This window comes from Melozone crissalis, unplaced genomic scaffold (assembly GCF_028551555.1).
Source record: "Melozone crissalis strain CALT ecotype California unplaced genomic scaffold, PUWL_Pcris_2 ptg000004l_1, whole genome shotgun sequence".
NCBI classification, from domain to species: domain Eukaryota; kingdom Metazoa; phylum Chordata; class Aves; order Passeriformes; family Passerellidae; genus Melozone; species Melozone crissalis.
In genome coordinates, this window is record NW_026535782.1 from 22,485,459 (window position 1) to 22,509,202 (window position 23,744).

General features: G+C 41.2%; 1 protein-coding gene across 2 annotated transcripts; it reads right to left on the bottom strand.

Annotated features, from left to right (window-relative positions):
* Positions 1-6,677: 6,677 nt before the first annotated feature.
* SLC38A2 (solute carrier family 38 member 2) lies at positions 6,678-22,883 on the bottom strand. Of its 2 annotated transcripts, XM_054272989.1 has the most exons (16): positions 22,625-22,879; positions 21,767-21,951; positions 21,416-21,497; positions 21,169-21,284; positions 18,298-18,371; positions 18,110-18,202; positions 17,833-17,914; positions 14,854-14,936; positions 13,849-13,907; positions 13,563-13,712; positions 12,744-12,823; positions 12,541-12,641; positions 12,030-12,154; positions 11,300-11,444; positions 11,085-11,182; positions 6,678-10,297 (listed from the first exon to the last, which is right to left on the bottom strand). In XM_054272989.1, the coding sequence occupies exons 2-16, from the start codon at positions 21,883-21,885 to the stop codon at positions 10,199-10,201; spliced, it is 1,506 nt and encodes a 501-aa protein (XP_054128964.1). In that variant the 5' UTR covers positions 21,886-21,951; positions 22,625-22,879; the 3' UTR covers positions 6,678-10,198. The 2 variants fall into 2 exon arrangements, with proteins under 2 accessions (XP_054128964.1, XP_054128957.1); XM_054272982.1 differs by having other exon boundaries at positions 11,085-11,444; positions 22,625-22,883.
* Between the last annotated feature and the right edge of the window lie 861 nt (positions 22,884-23,744).

Consider the following 23,744-nt stretch of genomic DNA (forward strand, 5'->3'; position numbering starts at 1 on the left):
GCTCATCTTTGGCTTGTCCTTGGCCCCGATGGGCAAACTGCCTGAATTGTTCTGTTCATTGCCTATATCATGCACACTATAGGGAAGAGATGTTCTGGGACAATTTGGGACAACCATACAAATAGATTCAACCTCACTGGAGGGCCTTTTTCATAGGGGCCATTGATCAGTGCTTCCAAAATCATGGAATGGAATGGATGCATCTAAACTCACACTCACTGAAGACCCTGTGTGACTTTACCAATGGCCCCTATGAAAGGAATGGTTACTAAACTTAAATCAGCTTGTGGAAGAGCAATTGTCCTTAGGCCACATCTGTCCATCTTCTAGTCCCTGGAACACCCCTATATTTTGCATATCCAGGCAAAATGGCAAGTGGTTGTTATTATAGGATTTACAGGTGTTCCATACTTGCCCACAGGTCAAGCTATTTTGAGCATGCCCGTAAAACCTTAAAATTGATGCTTGGAAAACAAAAAGAGGGGGAGTTTGGGTACCCTCATGGAAGTCTAGCTAAAGCTTTGTATGATCTCAATTTTTTTAAATTGCGATGAGATGGGACAAACTGCATGTGAAAGGCAGTATTCTTTTGACACAAAGGCTCGTCTAAAACCTCCTGTGATGGTGAAGGACTTACTGACTGGAGAATGGAAAGGACCACTGGACTTGGTGAATGGGGCAGAGGCTATGCCTGCGTCTCCACAGGCCATCAAGTGGAGTGGATTCTGTCAGGGTGTGTGCAGCCTTTTGTTGCGCGGTCCTGAATCGATGCGCACATAGTTACTGTGTTATAAGCCTGTGTTACAGTTTTTGAAAAGTTGTTATAGTTATTACTGTTGTCACTGTTATTAATGTCTGAGGAGTTGTTTCTGTTTTTCCCAGTAGGTTTTCATTGCTTGATAAAAAAAAGAGGGAGGAGATGTAGGATGTGGGGTAATAACTATTAGAGTGGTCGGGACTTAGCTCACCAGAGGGCCCCGTGGGAAAGGCACAGCCACGGGCTGGGCAGGGGTAATCGGCTGAGGGTGAGAGGCAATTATGAGTGAGGGCAGAGTCACTTGGGAGTGAGATTGTGAGTGGCTGGGGGAACCAGGGACAGTGTGTGGCAGGAAGCTGATCGGATGGTAGGACGCGGGGACAGCGACACAGCAGCTGGGCCAGCCAATGGGCGCCTTCCCTCTGCTCAGTTCTGCTATGGATCTGTTTGGTTTCAGTTATGTCAGGTTAAACTAAAAGTATAAAAAAGGGCAGAGTTCTACAATAAAGCGATCTCCTTCGGATGCATACGGGGCTCCATGTCACTTTGCTCCCCACTGCTACACCCAGAGTTTGTAAAACCTTGGGAAAATTAGAAAAGTGAATGGTCTTAGGTGTCTGTACTGGGGCGGGAAGGGAAAGCTACAATACATTATTGTGCAGAAGAGTGAGAGAAATGAAAACAGGAAAAATTCTGCAGAGGAACTTCTGTAGTTTATCTCTGTGTTGTTGAACTATGTATAATAACTCATTGTGCACAGACAAGGAAAGCACCATTCCAGTAACTTCAGCAGGGAAAGGTCTGAATCACATGGGCAGCTTGATTCAGATAACAGCAGAACAGACAGAAACAAAATAAACTGTAAAAGTACTTTAGATTCCATGTATTTAATTTGCTCAGTATTTTTTAAAATAAGACAATAAAAGTAGTTATTCTAAGTAGTTGTTGATGCCTTTTTGAGAAGGATTTTGTTTCTTTAATGATTCCGGATGACAGAGATTGTGTCTGATTCTTTCTAACACTTATCCATGTTCAAGTAAGAAAGGAAATACTTCAGAGGTTTAGTTTTGGTAAAGCTGCTGCTAGAAAATGCAGAAGATGAAGACTGATGTTCCCTGCCAAACTAAAATTTGCAGAGGAGGACAGCTGGATATTCTAGTAGTTGACCATGCTCAGACATAATAACCGTCATAGGACTTCTCTACTGGGACTTGGAGATAAGCAGTGTGTTGATCCAAGATACTGATTGTTTAAATGTGTTGAGAAATTTAACCACAAGATGGAAACTGGCTCTGTTAAGCGCAGTAGTAGTAAAGTGCTGTATTTGACCTACCACAATGGGTGGAATTCTGTGGCAGCAAGAAAACAAAAACATTTGTTTTATGTTAAATTACAAACTTGGTTTTGAAATACACTGTGACCCGGATGGTGACATGGTCTGTATTTTCTCTGGTAGTTTATAGGAACTCACTGCAGTACTTAGGGCTGGGTCTTGGGGTAAAAAAAAAGACTGCTGCACTTAGGTCTCATAATCAGTTCAGTGTTCACATTAATCATATAAGATCTGAAGGAGCAAGGATGTGAAACACAGCATATGTGAGATGAATGCCCTCATGGAGGAAATGAAGATTAAAAGCCAGCTTGCAGTGGCTGTTAGAGTGAGTACAGGCTTCCATAGTACAATGTGTGAGAGGAATCTGAGAATCATGGATCTTTCTGGCACTGAGAAAAAACAATGTTAGGTGTGGAAATCAGTGTTGGCTCTTGTCCAGTTTACTGGAAGCGGAAATTACTGTATTCAATTTCCCATTTGATTTTTTACTGTCTTTTCATATATGTGCAAATAGATTGGAATTGCCCTTGTAACTCTGTTCCCAGCGTGTCAATCAGACAGACAAAGATCAGAACATTAGGCAGGACTCATTTGCTTCAAAATATTTCCTGAGACACCCATACTTTTAATGATCTGTTTAAAAGAATGGAAGCCTTGCTTGTGCCTGGAAATGTCATCTTTGCAGTAAGGTGAGAGAGAGACCTTTGGAATCTGATCTTTGAGAAGAAAGCAGGTACCAAAATCTGACACAAACAGAAAACATGCAGCCCCTCTGAGCTGGGTGATGGCAGCAGGCTACAGACAGTCCCCACTGGTGGTCAATCTGTGTTAGTGCAGATTTCATAATTTTCTGCTCTCAAAATATTTTGGCTTGATTTCTGCAGGCAGGATGGAGGATGCAGCACTCTTGGCACTGTTGCTTGGCAAGAAATACCTGCATCCAGTGCTGGCCCCTGGTAACTTCTTGTGAAGTTACAGCAGCTTCTTGTGACAGCACAGCTTCCTGCTGCTGGGGTTCTTAGGAACTTCCTCACTCATTCCCCAGAAAAACACATCCCTCATATGTAGTTTTCATTTAAGTCCAGTAATCTTCACAGAGCAACAGTTTCATAGTGGATGCCTCCTCAGTCATGTCAGAAAAGCAAGCACAGATATAAATATTTTAGGGGCAGCTATTTTCAAACCTGTCTTCTGAAGGTCTCCTGGTTGCCATTGTTTTCTGGTGGAAAAAGAGGAAAACTGTTCATGCTCTCTGTGGCTGCTGCTCATATTTCCACAGAACTGAGACTCTGCTGCAGCCTTTTTGTTCCCCATCTTAGCATTTTCCTCAGCCACGGTGCTGGGGCATGCTCCCTATGCCTTGCCCACAGCAGAAACTCCTGCCAGTTTTAGTCATTGCCCAAGTCCTCAGTGGGGTTTGAGCATGAGGCAGGGTGAGAGAGTGGTTCAGAGGGTGGTTCATGCCAGCTCTCATGAGACCTGTCTGTCCGTCTGTCTGTCTGTTCTGTGTAGTCACCTGGGCTCCAGCCCCAAGGTGCATTCCACCAGCACATTGAATCCTCTCTCTGCAGTGAGCAGGAAGGAACAATACTGGAGGCTCAGGAACTGATATTTATTTTAACAGAAAGTAAATGTGTGATTGACTACATTAGCCCCAGCCCAGTAACTCCTGAGCATTTGGGAATACCCAGAGCACCTTATTTGGCTCCATTTAATTTTGCTGCAATCTGAGCTGTTTGAAGATGAAGTGAAGAAGACTATTAAAGCACATGAAAAAGCTAGTTATATAAGCTACATATCCCTTCAAGGACCCATATTGAGTTTCTACATTATTGCTAGTACCTGTCCAACATTTATCACCTATCAGTTTATGGTCTGCAACTGGAAAACTTTTTTTCTATATGTAAATATTAATGAAAACAAAAATTACCACTTATTTCTAATTTAAATTATATTTTCAAACATGTCTGGTTATGCCATCTGTTACTGAGATTACCTGACTGTTCTCTTACTGGAGTATGTTTCTGTTCTTTCAAATGGTGCCTAGCTTCAGATGATTCTCCTGACATTTGCTGTCATGAGTGACTGCAGCAGGACGGTTCTTTTCTACATCTCTGTGGGAAAACGATCAGATTAAATTATTTAGCCCATTTGAGAATAAAATCAGGGAAAAGAGTATGTTTTTCTGTAGTTAAAATAATAATTCATATTTCCTGGAAAAGTTGCCCCTGCCATCCCCTACAGCAGGGCTTGGGCTCAGCCAAAGGCGGGGCGTGTAAGGGTTGCCTAAATGTAGTGTGGAAGTGGCCCTGTCTGGGCTGATGAAGAGCTGCAGGGTGGCCAGAGAACATGAAAATAAGGCTTATAGTTACAGTGGTGGCCATTAGTTACAGTGGTCTCCATAAGGAGACAAGGTGGGCAGAGACTAGGAAAATCAAAGGATTATATTGCCAGCTGTGGCTGGGTAAAGAAAATGTGCATGGATTAGTGCTGGGCTGGGGCAGGCACACAGTCAGAAAGGTAGTGGGATGAGAAGGTAGCTTGCAAGAGGAACTTCAAGAGGTGATATTCAAGGGGAGCTGGCAAACAGGGACAAAGGTGCAAGCAAGAGTGACAGAGCTGAGCAAGAGTCCCTTATGACAGCCAAAAGCAGCTGTGCAAGAAGACAGAAGGAAATGCATGTGAAAGCAGGTGAGGTCTAGACTGTCACACTTAAGAGATTGGAAGTAGAAAGGCCAAGAAACTGCTACTGGGCACATCTACCCTGGAAATGGGATGGTATGTCCATGTTCCTTGAAGGAACAGAGGCTGCCTCATGGTATCTTGGTTTCTTCTGGAGCTGAAATTTGGGCACACGCTGGCCGTGCTCTGTTCTGTGTCTCCAGAAAGGAAACCTGGGCACACAGACTGAATGGGAACTGTGATGCCCTGGAAGCAGGGATATGAGCTAAGCCACAGGGGACCTGGGGACATGACCTGATACAATCCAGCTGCTGCATGAACACTTGGAGGTGAGACAGCTAGGTACGACCTTTGGGCACAACAGACTTGGCAAGGCCAGGGTGGAAGAAGGAAGCAAATTTCAGAGGAGCTACAAGAAAGTTGCCATCTGCCTCCTGGACAGACCTCGAGACATTCACAAAGCTCAGCATTGTGAATAAACTTGAAGTGACAACTTAACCCTCCTTTGGAGCAAAGACTTTGTGGCAAGCAAAGAGGCTCGAAGCATGGGATTTTAGACACCATCCCAATGTAATTTCAGTTTCTTTTTAAAAAATCATTGCACCATCTCATTCATCTCACAAGATAAGCAATGTTCCCATTCTTGTGAGAAATAAGGTGCAGAAAAAGACTGCTTCTCATGTTATTTAAGTTGATGGAATTGCCTGATTGTAAAGGTGAGCCTAATGGTTCAGCTTGCCAAGCAGCATTCTAGGGGAAGGGCTTCTGCACTGCTATGAAATTCCTGTGTGAGGGCAGACACCTTATGAGACTGGGGCCCTTCCAGACATGATCACTCTTTCCTAATGGATAGCTTGATTTTTAGGGTTCTTGTTCCAAGAATGATCATCATGCAAAACCTGTTTGAAGTTATGCTTCAGATGCATGTAACCAAATGCTGAAATACAAAATAAGCAAGTGGAAGACATTAAATTGTGGACTCAAGTACATGGTGGTCCCACAGTACTTCCTCTCCATGATCCCCAAGAGCAGTATACTGATTAACACCTTCTTAAAGGCCTGCAACACTGTGAAAATGAGTAATTCAAGTTACACAAACATGACACTAAAATGAGGACTAGAAAGGAATGCAGGCATTCATCCCTCATCAGGATGGGCTTTGGAATTTGAGCAAACACATAAACACTGTGCACACACAGAAAGCATCTTAAAAAAATAAAATAATGAACAGCTACTAAGCAAGGATTCCAGGAAAACATGCTATGCAATCTTATAATTAATGCAACCTTAATTAAGGATTTCCTAATTTCAGAGCATATAACTACCCTTCCTAAGTATTCCTCTTGTAGTGTTTTGCTGAACACATGACACACTGAGTTACGACTCTAGTGTCTCTCAACCAATTCTGAATTTTTGGGACAGTTATTCATATGACATGATACAGATTTATGGAGAACCAAGAACACATATGCTACATTGGTTTGTACCCAGTTTCCAAAATGGAAGCAAACCAGGCATACCAGTTTTGTAACTTTTTACACAAGCAGTTATTCTTCTGGAGATTCAAATGAAAGAAAGTGGCATAGGAATTTAGGAAGACTCAATCATTTATTACACTTACACAAGATCTAACACATTGGATCTTGTCTCCAGCTATGCCTTTTCCACAAAAGAAATTACTTAATGCAAGTTCCTTGTGGAATTTGATCTCTCATGCCCAGACTCGTTCTCTTAACCCTTGTAGTGTCAGAAGTTTTGGATATAGTTGCATACCATTTTCCTCCCCATCTTTTCTGAAAAGTGCTCAGTAAGTTAAATATACATGAAATTAGAGGTACACTTTTAGCATAATCTCTAAAGAAAATCCTCCAAATGCCTCCCCCAAGAAAAACATCACGCCCTTGCTTAGGATTATTTGTTTATTTATTTCAGTTAAAACAAACATACAATGTTTCATTGAAACTGTGCTGCTGGCCACCAGTCTAGCCAGCAGTGGTAGCTAGGCTGCTGGCCTCTCCCAGGAGGGTGGGTATTTACATATGTACACGGATGTACCGCGGGAGGGACGCGCGCTGGATCGCAGAGGTGGCTAACTGCTGCATTCAGGGAATCCTAACATCCATGGCGAATCAGAGAGAAAGTACACATGAACCTCAACAATGCTTTCTATGGACCCAAGGGATTCCGGTGTTTATTGCAACATATACATTTGTAATAAATACAGTCTTAGTGTTTTCTTACACACCTTAGGCATAACACACTCCTTTCATCTCTGTAAGCATTACACTGTTGAAAAAGGCTCTTTCCTTTGACAGCTGTTACGCAGATGTACAACATGGACAACTCCTTGAAATGCTGTAACAATCAGTAATGAGAGAGGAATATATACATAAATCCTGGACTCCAAACCTACATTATATACATTATACTTACAGTATATACACACATACAATTTATGTACATAGACTATCATAAATATTGAAAAATAGTTTTAGTTTTAATGGATTAATGCTTTATAAATAACATGTTACATTTATGACTGAAATATCATGGAAGACAGTAATGTCTAACTGAGGTGACAGAACAGTGGTTTAATACTGAAGCTGCTCTTTTAGGTGGTTTGCAATGTAGGTAACTTTAAACAGACAGGTTTGGAAAAATAATAATTTAAAAAAAAATCACGTGTTGGAAATCGACCCAGCCAAGTGGAACTCAACTGTTGCAGGTGAAGAGTCAGTCATCAAATTATATAACACATAATGTATAATCTGGAAATTGCTACATTCAGAGAATTAGTGACATGTACAATACACTATGAGGTGTCATCGCAATAATCTTCTTCCCTTCTGGTTGCCAAGAAGGACTTGGTAGTAACTTCTCACTAACAACTCCTTCCTCTTCTATGGTTGCTCTGAGAAAGGAGGATATTTCTCACTTTCTTTCCTCTTTTTAAAGGGAAGAATTTCATCCCTTATGTGCTACAAATTGCTCAAAGGTAGACAACATTTTAATCCTCTTCCACCTTTACACATTTGTGGAGGAAGAAGAAAAGCTGCCAAAGTACTGAGGAGGCACATGCTCAGCACTTCTGTGGAGATCAGGTAACATGGGATAGTTAGCCATGGATGTACAGTACCTGAGGCAGAGAAGTACCTACAGAGCATTAGTCAGTGCTGACTCCAGGATCATTAATTGCCAGTTGAGTACCACTGAATTAATTATACAAATAACACATGAGGAATCTAACTTGTCATTACAGTTTTACTATATAGTCTTAGTGACCAGTACTTACAGTCATGCAGAAGTATCAATACAAAATACCTGCAGTTGTTTTTCCATAGATTTTAAATGGCTGGGCAGAGCTTGACATTATCTGCCAAATGGTGACTATTGTTTAGATTTATTTCTGATTAATTCTACAAGAGCAAAAAAGTCTCAGGCACTGTTTAATCAACGGATTACAGGCCTTTACTTGGTCTCCCTGACACGATGACTGAGTGGGACTTCATAAATGAGATTTTTAAAGCATCGTGTCAGATGAAGACAGTTGACCACATTGCCATGACTATTTCATTAATAATCTCTATCTAGGCTTTTGTACCCGATATTGCTGTTTGAGAACCTCTTATAAGCCAAGTACACTGTTATACAAATGCTACCTCTCTTCAACCTGGGACAAGAATGAAAGAGCAAACATGCACTAGAAACAAAATAGCTCATCACAACCATACAGCACCTGCTTCATCAGATAGGGCTCACTAGAAACATGTCTATTTCTGAAGCAAACAAGTATGAGATGACTATCCAGTCTATGAGGTTATCTTTAATACTACTACACAGTATAAATTGGAAGAGGAATCCCAGTTGTGTATGTGAAGAGAGTTTGTACCAAGCATGAAATATTGGTGCAGTTATTTTGTGAATTTGACTCAGAAACAGAATAATCAAGTAATTCAAAATCCAATAATGGATAAGGAATTTGAGAAATACTGTACAGTTTTTAAATATTATACAACTAGAAGACTACATTAGGACTTTTCTGTTTTCCTACAGAGTGTTTCAAGATAGATTGGATAGAAAAAAATCCCAACAAACATTGTTACAACTGACAATGGACCTTAATAATAAAAGGAACTTGAGGAGGAAATTTTGTATTAATGGCATCATGTGCTCCAGTGCCATTCAGTTCCTACCTATAACAGGAAAAAAAACCCCCAAAAAGCAAAAACCCCAGACCCTGTTTTACTCAATTGCACTACTGAGTACCTCAAGAAGGGAAATGTTAATGCCATCTTTACAATTTTAGATTACCTACGCTTTTCTCGAATGTACCCTTTTACAAAGGGTGGATTTTTTTGAAGTTTGAAAATTTGCATTTCCACACCATTTTTGGTAACTCTAGTTACTTATGTAAGTCTGAAATAATTTTCAGGATTATTTTCTCTAAGGGAGCTTCATGGGAAGCATTTAGTATCAGAAAACTTTGACCTGAATTGGTTTATTTTCTGTTTTGGTCATTAGAAGCATTTTAAAAATAAAATTTCTTCTAACTATGCCTCTACAGAATCATAAAGTATGTTGAGGGAAAGGACCCATCAGAATCACCATGTCCAACTCCTGGCCCTGCACAGGACATCCCAAGAATCAAACCATGTGCCTGAGAGTTGTCCAAACATTTCTTGCATTCTGTCAGGCTGGTGCTGTGACCACTTTCCTGGGGAACCTGTTCCAGTGCCCAACCACCCTCTGGGTAAAAAAGCCTTTTCCTGATATCCAACGTAAACTTCCCTGACTCAGCTTCATGCCCTTTCCTTGGGTCCTGTCACTGGTGACATGAGTTAAGAGATCAAGAAAATCAAACTAAGTTTAATTTAGGACACTAATTAAATATTTTTCCAAGCTCTTCTATGTGATTTTTTCATTCTTTTTAGAAAAATGTTTCTTAAAGTCAAAATAGTGCTTTTGAGGTCCATAAGAATTTTTGGTACAAAAAATAATAGTGTTTCTCTCTTTCTCTTGCTCTCTCATTGGTTATTTAAACACTTTGCTGTAAATTAAAGAGTTCTTTCTCACATCAAATGGTTCCATTAGGCACATTCAAGTAAAATAACAAAATATCCAAGTAACAATGACGAAAGCCAAACATGGCTTGATAGAAGTCTACAGAGAGTTCTGTCCATTCTCTGGAATGGAATAAAGTTGTCACTTCCTTCAGCCAGACACTCACGTGGTTTGATGTCAATATCCACTTCCATCATGCAGAATAGTTTCTTAAAGACACAGTTCAGATATTCTACAATCAGAAGAACCATCAACAAAGAATCTGCCTTTTAAAGGAAGCTGAATAGCTCGTTTTCATTCCCAGTAGGTATCTGAGTGAACACTGGCATTTGAAGTGGTGTATTACAGAGATTAAATCAGGGCAGTTAATGGCCATCAGATTTAACATTCTGGATCCAGTCTAGAATAATCAGTGTCATACACCCAGTCATCACAAGTATACCACTTAGAAAGAAGAATGAAGCCTGAAAAAGAAAACATAAAAGAAGTATTTCAGATTCTGTTATGACACTGTTGGTAAAACACAACATTTCACCTATAAATTCATGCCCATGAACTAGCACAAATGCCATTGCTCACAGAGCACAAAGTAAAAGAGACAAGAGATCAAGTCAATGACAAGGAGCTAAGTGTCTTTCTCATATTTGGGGTCCTTTCTCAAATCAGAAAGTATATTTATTTTCAGTATAGCAGACCTCACCCTCAGCTAAGGGAAGTGAATGTAGCTGCTGATAACCAGTCAGGCTATGCCACTGTGCTAACTTGACTGTCTCAGTATATCTGACTGCATTATGAGTCAGTATGTCTATGATTAGTAAGAGCACCAAGAACAATCAAGATAACCCAAACAACTGGCAGATACGAGCTTTTAAGCAGAAAACTATGTCAATAAGTCTTAAAAGAATATTTAAAGAATGTTAAGGTCCTTTAAATACAGTTCTTAGGGTATTCTGTTGAAATCTGGCTCTTACCAGCAACAGAATGACCCAGCTACTGTTGAGATTTGGGGCCAGGGGCTGAGAGAACTCACTGAAGTGAACTGAGTCTTGTGATGGCCAGTTCCTTGGTTTTGAGTTCCCGCAGCTCCTTGCAACTACACAAGATAACATTAAATGCTAATTCACTGACTACCTTCAACAGGACTTCAAAATTCATAAATCATGAAGATACTTATTTTTTTTGTTTTGAATTAGTAAGCAAATTCTTAGTTACATAGTTGTCTATAGTAGTTACATTTTTGTCTATACATACCCCAATCTTTTGCACTGACTTCATTGGTTCCTTCTTCACTAATTTGATGTAGAAGGCAGAAGGAAGTATAAAGATCAGCATGGCAGCCGCAGAAGCACCTGTAGAGAAAAAGCATGGAAATAAATACTCATAAACAGGTAAATATACTCTAATTAGACTGTAATTGCTTTTTCTGAAATGCAAAAGACTGCTTGATCTGACAAGACAATGCTTACCAATGAATCCAAAGATGTCTCGAATAGTAGGGACAAAGATAACCAGCAGGTTGGTAAATGCCAGGAGAGAAATGGTAATGGAACAGTGACGCCACCAGCTGAACTCCTTCCCTGCCCACAGCAGCTGGGTAATGGAACTGCGGATCTTTGGAAGACAGGGGGAAAAAAAGAGACAGTTTAGTCTTCATTTTGGAAGACAGTGATTTGGCACCTGAGTTAGACCTCCCTTCTGAAAGTATTTTAACATAACTTTCCTGAATGCTTCAGATTTTAATAGAAGGTGAAAGACAAAAGTAATATGGAGAAAAAAACCCAAGGAAAAGTATCTGGTTTGAACAAAAATTCCAGGAAATTTTGTACCATCTAGAGACACTGCTCAACAATATACTCATAAATGGCCAGATTGCCACCACAAGGTATGTACAAAAACATGCTGGCTTCTGTAAGCTGATTATACAACAGTGTAAGCTTTTTTACAGAGTGGCAATCTGTTTCATTTCCCCATATAATCATACCAGGAAAACTGTGTAACTGAATATATTTGTATTACTGTTTAGTAAATGTTACATGTTTATTGAATTAACAGTATAGCTAAAATTTATCAAGTTTAGCAGAATAAATTTCCTTTTTCAGTTAAGAGAAAAACTCTTCAGTTTTTCAATTAATAAACAGGAGTTGCCAAATCACTAAATGACTGCAGCATATAGTTGTTTAAAAAATAATTACTTACAGGGAAAATAACTACAGGTACAGTGAGGGTGACAGCCATAAGTACAGCAAGACGCACAATAAGAAGGAGAACATCAGCACCCAGATAAGCAGAGTAGGTGTGAAGCAGTTCTGGTTCAACTTTTCCTATAAAGAAAACAGTATTTTAGTTAGATTTTTTTGACATACTTCTTAAACATGTGTTTCTGCTCTAGATTCCACACAAATTTTACAGTTACATAATCCATACGAACTGAAAGCCTCAAGAGCTCTTGTAAGAATGTATCCATTTTACACAGGGATGACTTGGAGGCACAGAATCTGGCTTAATCCAATTTTAATCCTATGTCTTGGGCCTAATTCTATTACTGATCTCCTTTAGGGTGTGCACTTACAGAAGTACTAAAAAAAAAGCCCAAGTAACAGTGTATATTTAGAATGCATAGTAAATGCTTGCTTGTTCTATTTTTAAAATAACACTCTGATTTTGCAGAACGTAAGTCATTCAAAGAAAGCAGAGAGACAATATTTACCATAAAATGTCAAGTATCCAAAGAGAGCAGCCAACAAATACATGAGGAACATGGCAAAAAAAGATACGTAGGACACATTCATCATTCTTTTACGGCTTCGGCTGTAAGAAAAAGTAACATTGTTAGCAGGGAGAACATACTCTATTTGTTTCATACTCTATTTGTTTGTTCAGTGAAATTACAGATCTATATCTAACACTTACCCTTTCAGTTCTTCATAAATAGGAAGAATTGCAGGATGACAGACAAAGGAAAATGTTAGGATTGGGACAGCATAAACAGTCTGAAAAAAAAAAAGTTTCTTAAGTATCTCAACAGACATTAGAAATTTACTTTACAAAATCATCAGGAGATTCTTCAGTTTTGGCCTTATTTGGTAATAAAGACCAGCTATTCTTTACAATGGAAACTGCAGAAGAAGTTTAAACAAGTTCATATTTTCTTAAACCCAGATCAAGAGGTACCAAATAGTCTCAAATTTCACTGAATTCCATGGTGAGATGAATGTATTTGCATTCAAAATTATTTTCAGCAACTCACAGGCTTAAAAGTGATTAGATCTTGAATTTGCTATTGTGTATTACATGTGGAGATTCATCACTGTAATTGGGAGCATTCATGAGTCAAGAATTGACTTTGAACAAGAATTTGACTGGGAACAAGTCAAACATCCTATTTGCACACTTCTACAATTTTCTTCATTTTCTTCTGCAATCTACTTATTAAAATGCTTCATTAACTTTTTTGAGAAAGCTTGAGAAATGCTGTGCTAAAGAATGAGAGATGTTTTTTTTACCACTCAAACAGGCACTTCAAGCTGCTCTAATTTCTGTGTATTTGGCATGTGGAAAAACCCAGTCTCCATGAGGTAAACAGTGCCCAAGTCTACTCGAACAGAAAGTCTTAACGCATCCCTATTTTAAAACTGGGCAAGTGCTTGAAGGAAAAATTATCTTATTTATCTACTGCATACTTGTTCTTAGTTATTCTCCACAGAGGATCTGATTTTTTCGGTCAGTTACCTGTGAATTGAAGATGAAATATTTTGGCTTGCACATATCCTCACTTGTTATATTTTCAGCTACCAAAGGTGCCACTGTTGCATTAAGTAATGTCACATTCATGATGACACTGTCCGCAGGACAAGGAATCTGAAACATCTTCCAAATGACCTAGAAATAAAGCCACGTATTTATTACTTTGACTAATGCAAGATGTGAAAATTTTTAGAAACTGCTTAATTTTGCTTTGAAATGCAGTTTTACAAGCACTGTAAAGTTTACAACAAGTTTACAAGATTATACTTACAACAATCAGAAAGAAGACCATGCAAAGCAAGGAAAAACCACTGGTATAGCCCAAATACCCTGTGATCAAGAAAGACAAAAAAAATCTAAACATCATTCAAGTCAAAACAGAATGGCAAAATGTATTCTGTCAAGTGATCTCTTTAGATTGTCATTTCCTTAGCAATACACAGAACAAATTAATTATTCATTGAGTTTCTGCTAATCCCAACCCAGATCTGAAGGTTCTGAAAGACATATTAGGGTCTGTACATACAGAGAGTCTGTAATGTTAAACTTTTTAACAAGAAAAGGAAGCAAACTAAAAAATCTCACAGCAGCAACCATATGAATTGTTTATTGTATACTAAGAACGATATAGGATTAATTTTAACAGCACACACAATCAGGTAACTTAGCCTTTTTCCTTCTGTTTTTACTGATTTACTTCTAGAAAATAGTAATTTGAGAGAGTAATTCACATTGAGACTCTCAGTTATTGAAGTTCTACTACAGGATTCTCTGAATAAACAGCCTGTTATCTGAATTATTCACATATACCAATGAATTACAGCTATTTCAGATACAGCATCTGGCATGAATACTCTGTTACTCCTCAGGATCTAAAATGAGAAGATGCTGCCCAGAGTTAGCAGCTCTACTCTTTGAAGGCTGTTACAGGATAGCTGGTAACAATATTTACTATTTCACCATTGACCAAAATAGGTCAAGCTTTGTGATAAGAACAGAAATAAAGTTACTGTTGAGCTTTGTTCTGAAGCCATCCTATCTGCTGTCTTTTCATCTTCCACAAACACATTTGTAATTTAGTATACTTGTCTTGGTTTTTTTTTTTCCTTTCTTCAAGGAGATTGACAGCAATTACCTAAATGCTAATTAGTCCCAAGTCACAAGTTTGGAGACAGCTATTAATTCAGACAGAATTTCAAGACTCAAACATTGCATCAACACATTTCACCTCAGTTCTTCCAATGAGTTTTTATTTTAAATGCTCTCTACTACTTACCTAGATTTTTCAGCAGGGACAGGGGAAGAATGAGAATGACAGACACCAGCAGCACTAAATAGTCACCATTGAGATACCATTCTCTGTAGAAAAGAAGGTAATATTTGTAAGTAATCAAGTATTTAAAGATTGCATTTGCAGTTTAGTCTTCCTTCTTATTTTCTACAACATATGGCTCCTTAAAAAATGCACTACCTGATGTCACAAATGACAGCATTTAATTTCCTATATGGGCCTAACACCCTACAATAGCTTCTTATCTCACCCCAAACCTGCATTGTGCCTTTCCTTTAGTGTCCTTTTATAAAAATAATAACATCTGGAAGTCAGAAGAAAGAAAAGTAAATGCTTGGTTAGAAAAAAGTCAAGTGGGATCAATCACAGAAAAAATATAATTTTCTTAAGTGCTGGTTCCCAACTCTCCAGATGTGTTAGAATACTGCAGGGCCCCGGCAGGATTTCCATTTTTAATGGAAATAAAATTCTGTTGAGTGCCCTGTGGGAATTAAAGAAAAACAGGTGAGGGCTGAAGGTAAGGCAATAGCTCAAGCCCACTGGCTGAGAAAACTCCAACAAGCACTGGGAGTCTCTTGGAGGCACATTTCGTCCCTTTCAGTAGGGAAAACATGATAAGAACTTCAGGGGCTTTTTCCTTCAGAGCATTTCTGCCATTTTTTCTTTAAGAAGCAGAAAAATGTTTTTCACAAAACATTTTTGAGCATTAGAAGATTAACATCTTTTTTGAAACACATAAAAATGAAGTCCTACAGGACCATCTTTTATGCTTTAAGCAATTAAAGTAACACTAAGTTACACATTTATTCCCAAGTATTAATACTTTGCATCCTATTATGATATAATTTAACAGTATTTATTTTAAAATGTACTGTATGCTATTTAGGTAAAAAATTTAATTTGAAATTTGTATATGCAAACTCAGTTGCTGAATTATAGCCTTTTATATGGTAATGGAAATATGGAATAATTAACAGACTTGCTCTGGATTTACATAATAAATGCAAAAATGATGCAGTCATCTCTTTCCTCAGATGGTTACCTGGGATAACTAGATGTAAAAAAGGAGTATTATTTTAAAAACTTCAGATGTATAGGACATTGACACCATACACCTTTTGTTGTCTTTTTTTAAAACATAGTAGACTTTTGGCAAATTTAAAAGAAATCACAACAAAGAAATTTCTTGCAGTTGATACAATCACAAGAACATGCACTGCTATTGTGCATACCATAGAGAGGCCATCAGGACTTTCAGATCAAGGACTTCAAAGTTTTTCCGTCCTGAAGAGTAAAGAATGGGATTGTGCAGTTTTAAAATATAGCCAAGTACTTTAGAAGTTGCTAAACAAATTTTAATAATGGAGCTAGTATTTACAATATTGTCTCAGAAGTCCAGAAGTTTTTCTACAGTAAACATTATTTTGGGACACTCAAACAGGTAAGTGCTTACATTTCGGGCCCCAGGCTGCCAGAGTGGAATCCATGCCAATGGTAGCCACCCAGACTCCCCTAAGCAATGCATGGAGAGAGTCAGTTAAATGGGGTTCACAATTGCCAGAGCACTGAGAAAATATTTACTTTAAATCAGTGTACCTAGTGCCAGCCAACAAGAAAGCATTTAAGACAGAGATGTCAATTTCTTAATTTTCTCTGCCAGATTTGCAGAGCAGCAGCTGTATCCAGAGAGATTCACAGACTTTAACTTTCCCTCTTGAATTGCAACCAGTTTTGAATTCTTTACTGAAGATGGGACAGTTAAAAAATATTTGCCTCCGAGCCCCCTTCTAAATACTGGCTACTCCAGGGGCTCTCTTAAGAATCGAAAAATAAGGACTTGAATTCAGCCAAAGGAGAGAAATTAACTTCCCAGCAAAGAATTTGTAAACATAACACTACTAAGTAAATAGGGTAGGTGCAGCATTTGAGTACACTAAAAAAAATTAAAGGAAAAAAAATATGGCTAGCACTGTTATTATGACAGTATTTATCAGCAAGCTGAATGAACACCACCAAATGGCTTGAACCCCTTGGGGAACACGGCAGAAAAATGCCTACCTTCTGAACTCAGGCTTAGGTGTAAGTTGGAGTCTTGAGCTGCTCAGCCCTCTCAAGACTGGGACACTTCAGGACAAGGCACAGAAGTACAACTCTGAAGAGTGAGATTTATAGCACTTAACTCTATCCATCTGAACTCAGGCATCTTGTTTTTACACACCCTCTCAATACAGAGTGATATGATCACCTGTTCTTTGGAGACACACAAAATGTGTCTAAGTCAGGTGCGCCAAACTGATCACTACAGAGGATCACCCTTCTCCCCTGATTGTACTAGGACCATTGTAATGGTGAACTCAAAATAGGGTTAGATAAAATGAATCCTCTTTTTAAAGCCAAGCAGGAAAGCCACTCTGGAGTCAAGGTGTCTCCAGGGCTAGATGGCAAGGCATCTACCACTCTAGTCTTAGGTATATAAACTCTGGTTTAGGTCAATATTTAGTCTCTGAATCTTTTTGAGAACTGCTCCTTAAGACATTCCTTCCATAACTGCACCTTAGTCTTACATTAAATCACTTGCCACAGTATTTATACTAGAAAACTAAATTAATCAGACCAAACAATTTTGAATGCATTAAGAAAATAAATTAAAAAAACCCAACAAAACAAACAAAAAAAAAAACCAAACAACCACAATCACATTTATCTTTCCTCATCAAGTGTATGTACTGACTGGTACATACATTAACACTTACCTGATGTTCTTTACAGAACAGCTTTCTGCAATATGATGCAATACCTGTATTTTTCTACCCTTTCCCCAGGTCAGGCTGGATCTAAATGAAGATCTGTCTGAATAAGAAGCTACCCTATGGTGTACCGAACGTGGTCTTCATATAAAAGTATATACAGTCTCCGTATTTGTTTCTCCTAATAGTTTCTCTGATGAGGAGTTCTAACACCTACCCTGTGGTCTCTTCGATGTTCATAAATGTCTTGATGACCAATGGTAACTCATATTTCACTATGAAGAGGTAGCTTGACATAGCTGTAGGTGAATAACATCATAGATCATTACAAATATAGAATATGCCACACGATGCAAGAATCACATAACATGTTTCATAACTTCACTTGAACACAAGTAGTTAATGAACACATGTTGTGTGACAAATAAGTCTCCAAGAATAAGCAGGGAACAATTACTATTGACAGTACAGATATTTTAAGATCTTGTCCTCACCTCCAATGTTCTGCATTGTAATTGATCCAGAAGCAGCAAGTTTTCCAGCCATACCAAAAGCCTTCATTCCCAACTGTTCATATAATAAAGATCCTAAAAGAAAGTACGATATCCCATTGGAGGGGTGTATTTCAAGAAAATACCATAAGAAACAAATACTACATATTTGTAAGAGTAATTTGCCATACCTCCTTCATTGGCAGTCTTCAAAAGAAGATGCACTGAATACAAAGAAAATATTGAGACAAACAGCAGGAGAATCCTGGGGAGAGAAAAACACACAAATTTGTAATAACCATAAAGACTTATTGTAACCCTATTAAATGAAAATGTATCAAACATAAACATTACTAAAAGTGTTATGAAAACCCAATTAATGCCGTGTATAGAAAGGATTTTATACTAAATTGCATTTCATAAGCATATAAAGAAATTCTACTGTAGGCTTGAACAACGATTCTATTCAGTCTAAAGTAGCATAACCACCACCAAGAGTCAGGCTATTATACTTGGCTACATTTGGCAATAAATAACTTAACAAAGTATCAATGGGAATGCGTGCAGGTGGAGGGGAAGGTTTGCATCCTTGTAAGAAACTGTATTTTTCCCGTCTTCCTGCCCCTGCTCAACACTGAGGCTAACTACAGCTGAAGTGAAGATTATCTCTTGGTCTTAAAAAAAATCAGCTTTCCAGCTTAAACCGGTGTTATGTTCTTTTTTTTATGTAAGGATGAAACTGCAAAAGCCTTAAAGAATTGACTGAAAATTCAGGCTCATTGAGAGCTGTGTTTTCAAATGGAAATACACATCTATTGTAATTTAAAAAAAATTCTTTCCTCAAAAGTTAACTCTTTAGATGTGCTTACATGGGAATCACTAGTGGCTTGTTTATCTTCCCCACAGCTTTTACAGGCAATGCATATTATTTCCAGAAGCACATTTGCATCACCTAAAATTCGGGTCTCTCAACAACAAATCTCTCCCACAACAAATGCACTTCCTGGAGTGGCACGCTAGGGGGGACTTCTCGGCTGCTGGAGAACACAGTGGAAAATTACAAGGCATTAAATAAAAAACCCTGGTCTTTCTTATACCAATACAAGCATTTTGCTTAATAGGAAACCTAAGAATCAGCATATCAAAAATGGCTTAAAAAGGGCCAACTTTGCTTCCCAGAATACATTTCCTTTTGTGTCATTTTTAATGTTGGTAAAGTTAGCAAATGCAGCACAAAGAACTGGAAACAAAAAGATCTGAGAAGCTTCACAGATCTGCGTAGGAAACTTACGTTACTGCGCCAATTCACTAACACTAACACATGCACACAGATAAACCTCTCTATTTCTGACAGGTAGAGATTAACTAGGATTTGACTCAGTCACCGTGTAGAAACAGCTCAGCTGAGATGTGCCAGGGTTACACTACTTTAAAACAGCACAGACCCTGGGCCTCTCAGTCCTAACATGGAATCGCTGCCTACAGTGCAGACAAGATCAGTCAGCAAACTCATCTTCAAGCTCTCTGTTTCTGGCTTCCAGACCATTCTATTCATTTATTTAGTGCTGACACAAGTGACAAGTCACAGCACTTACAGAAGTGCCTCCATAGTCTTCGAAGAACTTACTGCCCTAATCAACTGCATCTGGATCTGATTCTGTAACCTAGTTATTAAGGGCTGCCTGTAATGCCCTCACTGTCATCATAAATCCTCAGTATCATCTGTGATTAACTGCTTTCCTGCCTCAGAACTGTACGATCTACAAGTTTTGAAAGGTAACAAGCTAGTTTGTCTTTGAAACAGGACTAATGCAAACAAGATCTGAATACAGCATCTGGAAATAAAAAGCAACTAAATTGCCTCACATCCAATTGGTAAATTGACAGTTTGAAACATTTTTTTCCTCAGAAAAGAGGACCCTCGAAGTCTGTTCAAATAGCTAACCTTAAATGCTCTTTTTTCCTCTCCTCAGAGACATTCTAATGTGCATTATATTGATTAGCTTTCACATGCTGCAGAACATCTTTAGAGCACGAATAACTATTCTAGACTCACGCTAAGTCATTAGTTCAGTTTAGCATCACCTAAGCAAGTGAAAATCTTAGTAAAAGATTAACAAATCACCAAGTGTTCAAAATCCTTTAGGTCCAAAATTCACACATAGGTAGTTTCCTCAGGAAACTTGAGCACCACCCCATACACTGTGAAACATCTGGAAGTAAATCTGACCTACTTTCTGGAAATCTGGCAGCAGAGTCAGGGAAATTTTGAACTAAACATTGCTCTTCACATGTTCTTGAACATTCAGCACATTGATCTATTTCCAGGATAAAAACACAAAGCTCCTTTAAACATACCCATGAATACTCATTTGCAGTCAAGTCACTGATAATATATGTTGTGTGAGCTGAACTGCCTCCAATACATGAAAAATGTACTTCCCAAGATGTTTAAAAGCACTGTACATAACTGGATCCTCATGTCATTTCCAATTACATTTCTGTAGTTCTGCCCTACACCTCAAAGCTTTCGCCAATGTAGACAGGCCAATAAAGACAGGCTGGTTATTCCACACCCCTCCCTTGCAGGCAGACAGAAATTTTTATAGGTGTAACTGAAACCATGCCCCTGAAGAGAGTGAGAGCACAGCAATAAAACAGACTTCTTTATTGGTTAAGTACATTGTAACTCTGTAGGCACAGTGATGTCAGCTGAGGAGAGCGAGACCACATCCCTGATTGGAACTTGGATAATAAAAGTTTTGGGTGAAGTCTATCAGTTATTAATGGAGAAACTACAGCTAAGTCAAGTAAAATTCACTGTAAAATGTTTTTGAGGGTTGCAGAACTTGCAATGAATCAGTTTAATTTTTGCAGGTTCTTCTGAATGTATCACAATCCTTAAATTCAAAACAAGCCTAAAGTGCAATTCTGCACCTATGAAAATTACTGGATGTTTTCTATGGGGTCATATTCTTACACCATGTATTTTTCCATTAAATATGAATATGAATTACACACCAGAAAGATGGGGTTTTCTTGATGAATCAAAAGATACTTACACAAAAAGAGCAATTCCAGTGTTAGCCATGGCAAAAGAAAGACCAAGGATGCCACTACCCACAATAGCATTGCTCAGATTAAATACTGACATTCCAAAGGAAGTAGTACCCGGATGCTGAGGAAAGATGGATAGGTAATAGTTAATAGAGAGTTATTAGTCATCTCAGAATTAAAGCAAACACAAAATTGGCAGTACATTTTTGTTTGTTTGTTTGTTTATTTGGAACGTCATTGCCGGGTACTTACATACTGAGTTTCATATTTCTTCTTTCCAAGATTGGAATCGAGCAAGAAATTTTGGTTTTCCGGATCAATATCTGCATAGTGGCTGCAAAACAACGTTACATCATTAGTGACTCTTACGGGAACCGTGCACATTCACTTCCCGATCAGCATTTCCGATCCATTTCGAAGGGAAAAGGAAAAACCGACGGAATGACCCCGAAAGAACCACCCCACCTGCGACGGTGTCATCGCGCGGGGCGTTGCGCCGGTCCCCGGCCGCAGCGATTCCCGTGTTTCCGTACGGATTTGCCGACGGACGCTCGGCACCGCCGGGTCCCCGCCCGGCGCCGCCCGCCGCGGGAGCCCCCTCACCTCTTCATGGCAGCCGGCTTGGTGGGGTAGGGGTAGCTGAAATCGTTGCTGTTGGAGCTGTAGCTGCTGCTGTCCTCGTCGGGCGAGATGTTGAACTTGCCCATCTCGGCGCTGCTCATGCTGGCGGGCGGGGGTCGGGGCTCGGCCGCTCTTTTGTCCTTGCCGGCGGGACGCGCCGCGCCTGCCTGGGGGCGGGAGGCGACGTCAGTGCCGCAGCGGGCGCGAGCCCGTCACGTGGCCCCGCGGCCCCCGCCCGCCGCCGCCGCCGAATGGAAAAGTACCAGGCGCGCGGGGCGGGGGGCGCGCGGACAAAGGTGAGCCCCGCGCGGGGCGGGGGCGCGCGGCCCACACCGGCACCAACACCGGCACCAACACCGGCACCGGCACCGCCACCGGCACCGGCACCGGCACCGGCACCGCACCGAGACAGCGGCACCGCCACGCCGCACTCCCCCCCCCTCCCCCTCCGCCTCCCCGCCCCGATAGCGGAGAGCAGACTGATGCAACACCGATGCGCGATTGTCACATCGGCTGCCGGAGCCTCCCGCCCCGCGGCTGTCCCTCCCTGTGTTTACCTCCCGCCCCCCCGCCGGCGACACCGCGCGACCCGGCGTTTCCAACGGGAAAAGGCAAGCCGGTCGCGGCACCGCGTCGCGCCGCAGTCGCTCTGCGGGTTTGCCGCCTTTCCGGGATGCGGCGGCGGCGCATCCCTACGCGCGTCTCGGCGGAGCCCGGCAGGGTCTTGGCGACAAGCCGGGGCGCTGCCACCGCACAAAGACGCGCAGGACGAGCCGCGCTCCGTCCGAAAAGTCACCCCGTTCTTCTTGGCGGCCCGGTAATAGTCAGCCCCTGCCGTACCTTATACGCACGAGCTTGAAAGCGAGGGTTTCTCCCGAAGCCTCGGAATAACGAGATTCTCCTGTCTCCGCTGCTACTTCTCGCAAGGGAAAAAAAGAGCCCTTAACTATGAAATGTCAGCGAAAACAAACCCCTAGATGAATAAGAGTAGAAAAAAAAAATCGCGTAAAAAAGTCAGAGGTATCAAAAGGAAAGAAAAATTCGCGTCTGTATCGCTCCGGCGTCCCTCCCGCTCTGACGGCCCCCTCGGGGCGCCGCGGCTCTTCAGGCAGGAATGTGGGCGTGTCACGGCAGGGGCGCGGCGCCCGCCCGCCCGCCCGCTGCCGCGCCGCCCCCCGCCCTGCCCGACTGACCCCCTGCCGCCGCCGGGCCCGGGCTGGGGGCACAGCGTGCGGGGGCGTCCCCGACCGAGGGCTGGGAGCCGGGCACCGGCGGGGGTCAGGAGCGCGGCCGCTGGCACATGAGCCGAGCAGCTCTCCAGTGTTTACACTGGGGCACTGGTTTAGACGGGACGCTGCGGTGCTTGTCAGACGCGCTCTGCCTCAGAGGCGCTTCCACCGGCCCAGTGCAGCATCCGCAGCGTGACTGCAGCACCCGCTGGCCACCGGTTCACCCGGGATGTGCCTCCCTCTTCCACCCCGCGGCTGCCCCCGGCGCGGGCCGAGGTGCCGCGGACCCACCATAGCTGCCCGGTGCAGTCACTCGCTATTTTTAACACCCGCAGCAGCGCACGTGCGAGCCCGGAGCCCGAGGGCAGCCGGCAGACAGAGTGCCCGAACGCTTCCTTCGGGAAGTGAACCGGAATGACAGACTCCCCCCAGTGATGTGATTCACCATAAACCCCATGTAGGGAAGAGAAGGGGAAACAGAACATCCTGCTTCCTTTTCCAGAAGATTTGGAGAGCTTTGCTGCTCGGCCCCCTGTGGAAGCGGACGGCGGGGTTTTACTGTCCACAGGCACGGTGCAGGGACACGGCTCCGAAGGAGGCTTGACAGGGGTAGGGGGGGGCCCGCTTGGCTGCTGGCTCTGGCGGGACAGGGGGGTGCAAATCAGCTTCCCCAGCTCCCGTCGTCGCGGCAGCAGTGCACTCCCACGCCAGGCTGGGGCTGCCAGCCTCGA

Bases quoted from the DNA above. Each gene is read 5' to 3' on its own strand.
- SLC38A2 (XM_054272982.1), bottom strand. From the start codon at position 21,885: ATGAGCAGCGCCGAGATGGGCAAGTTCAACATCTCGCCCGACGAGGAC. The intron at 14,937-17,832 runs GTAGGTGTTAGA...TCTTTTCTACAG, and splicing joins AACATCGAAGAGACCACAGG to AGAATGGTATCTCAATGGTG. The intron at 13,713-13,848 runs GTAAGTATAATC...CTTTATTTCTAG, and splicing joins TGGTCTTCTTTCTGATTGTT to GTCATTTGGAAGATGTTTCA.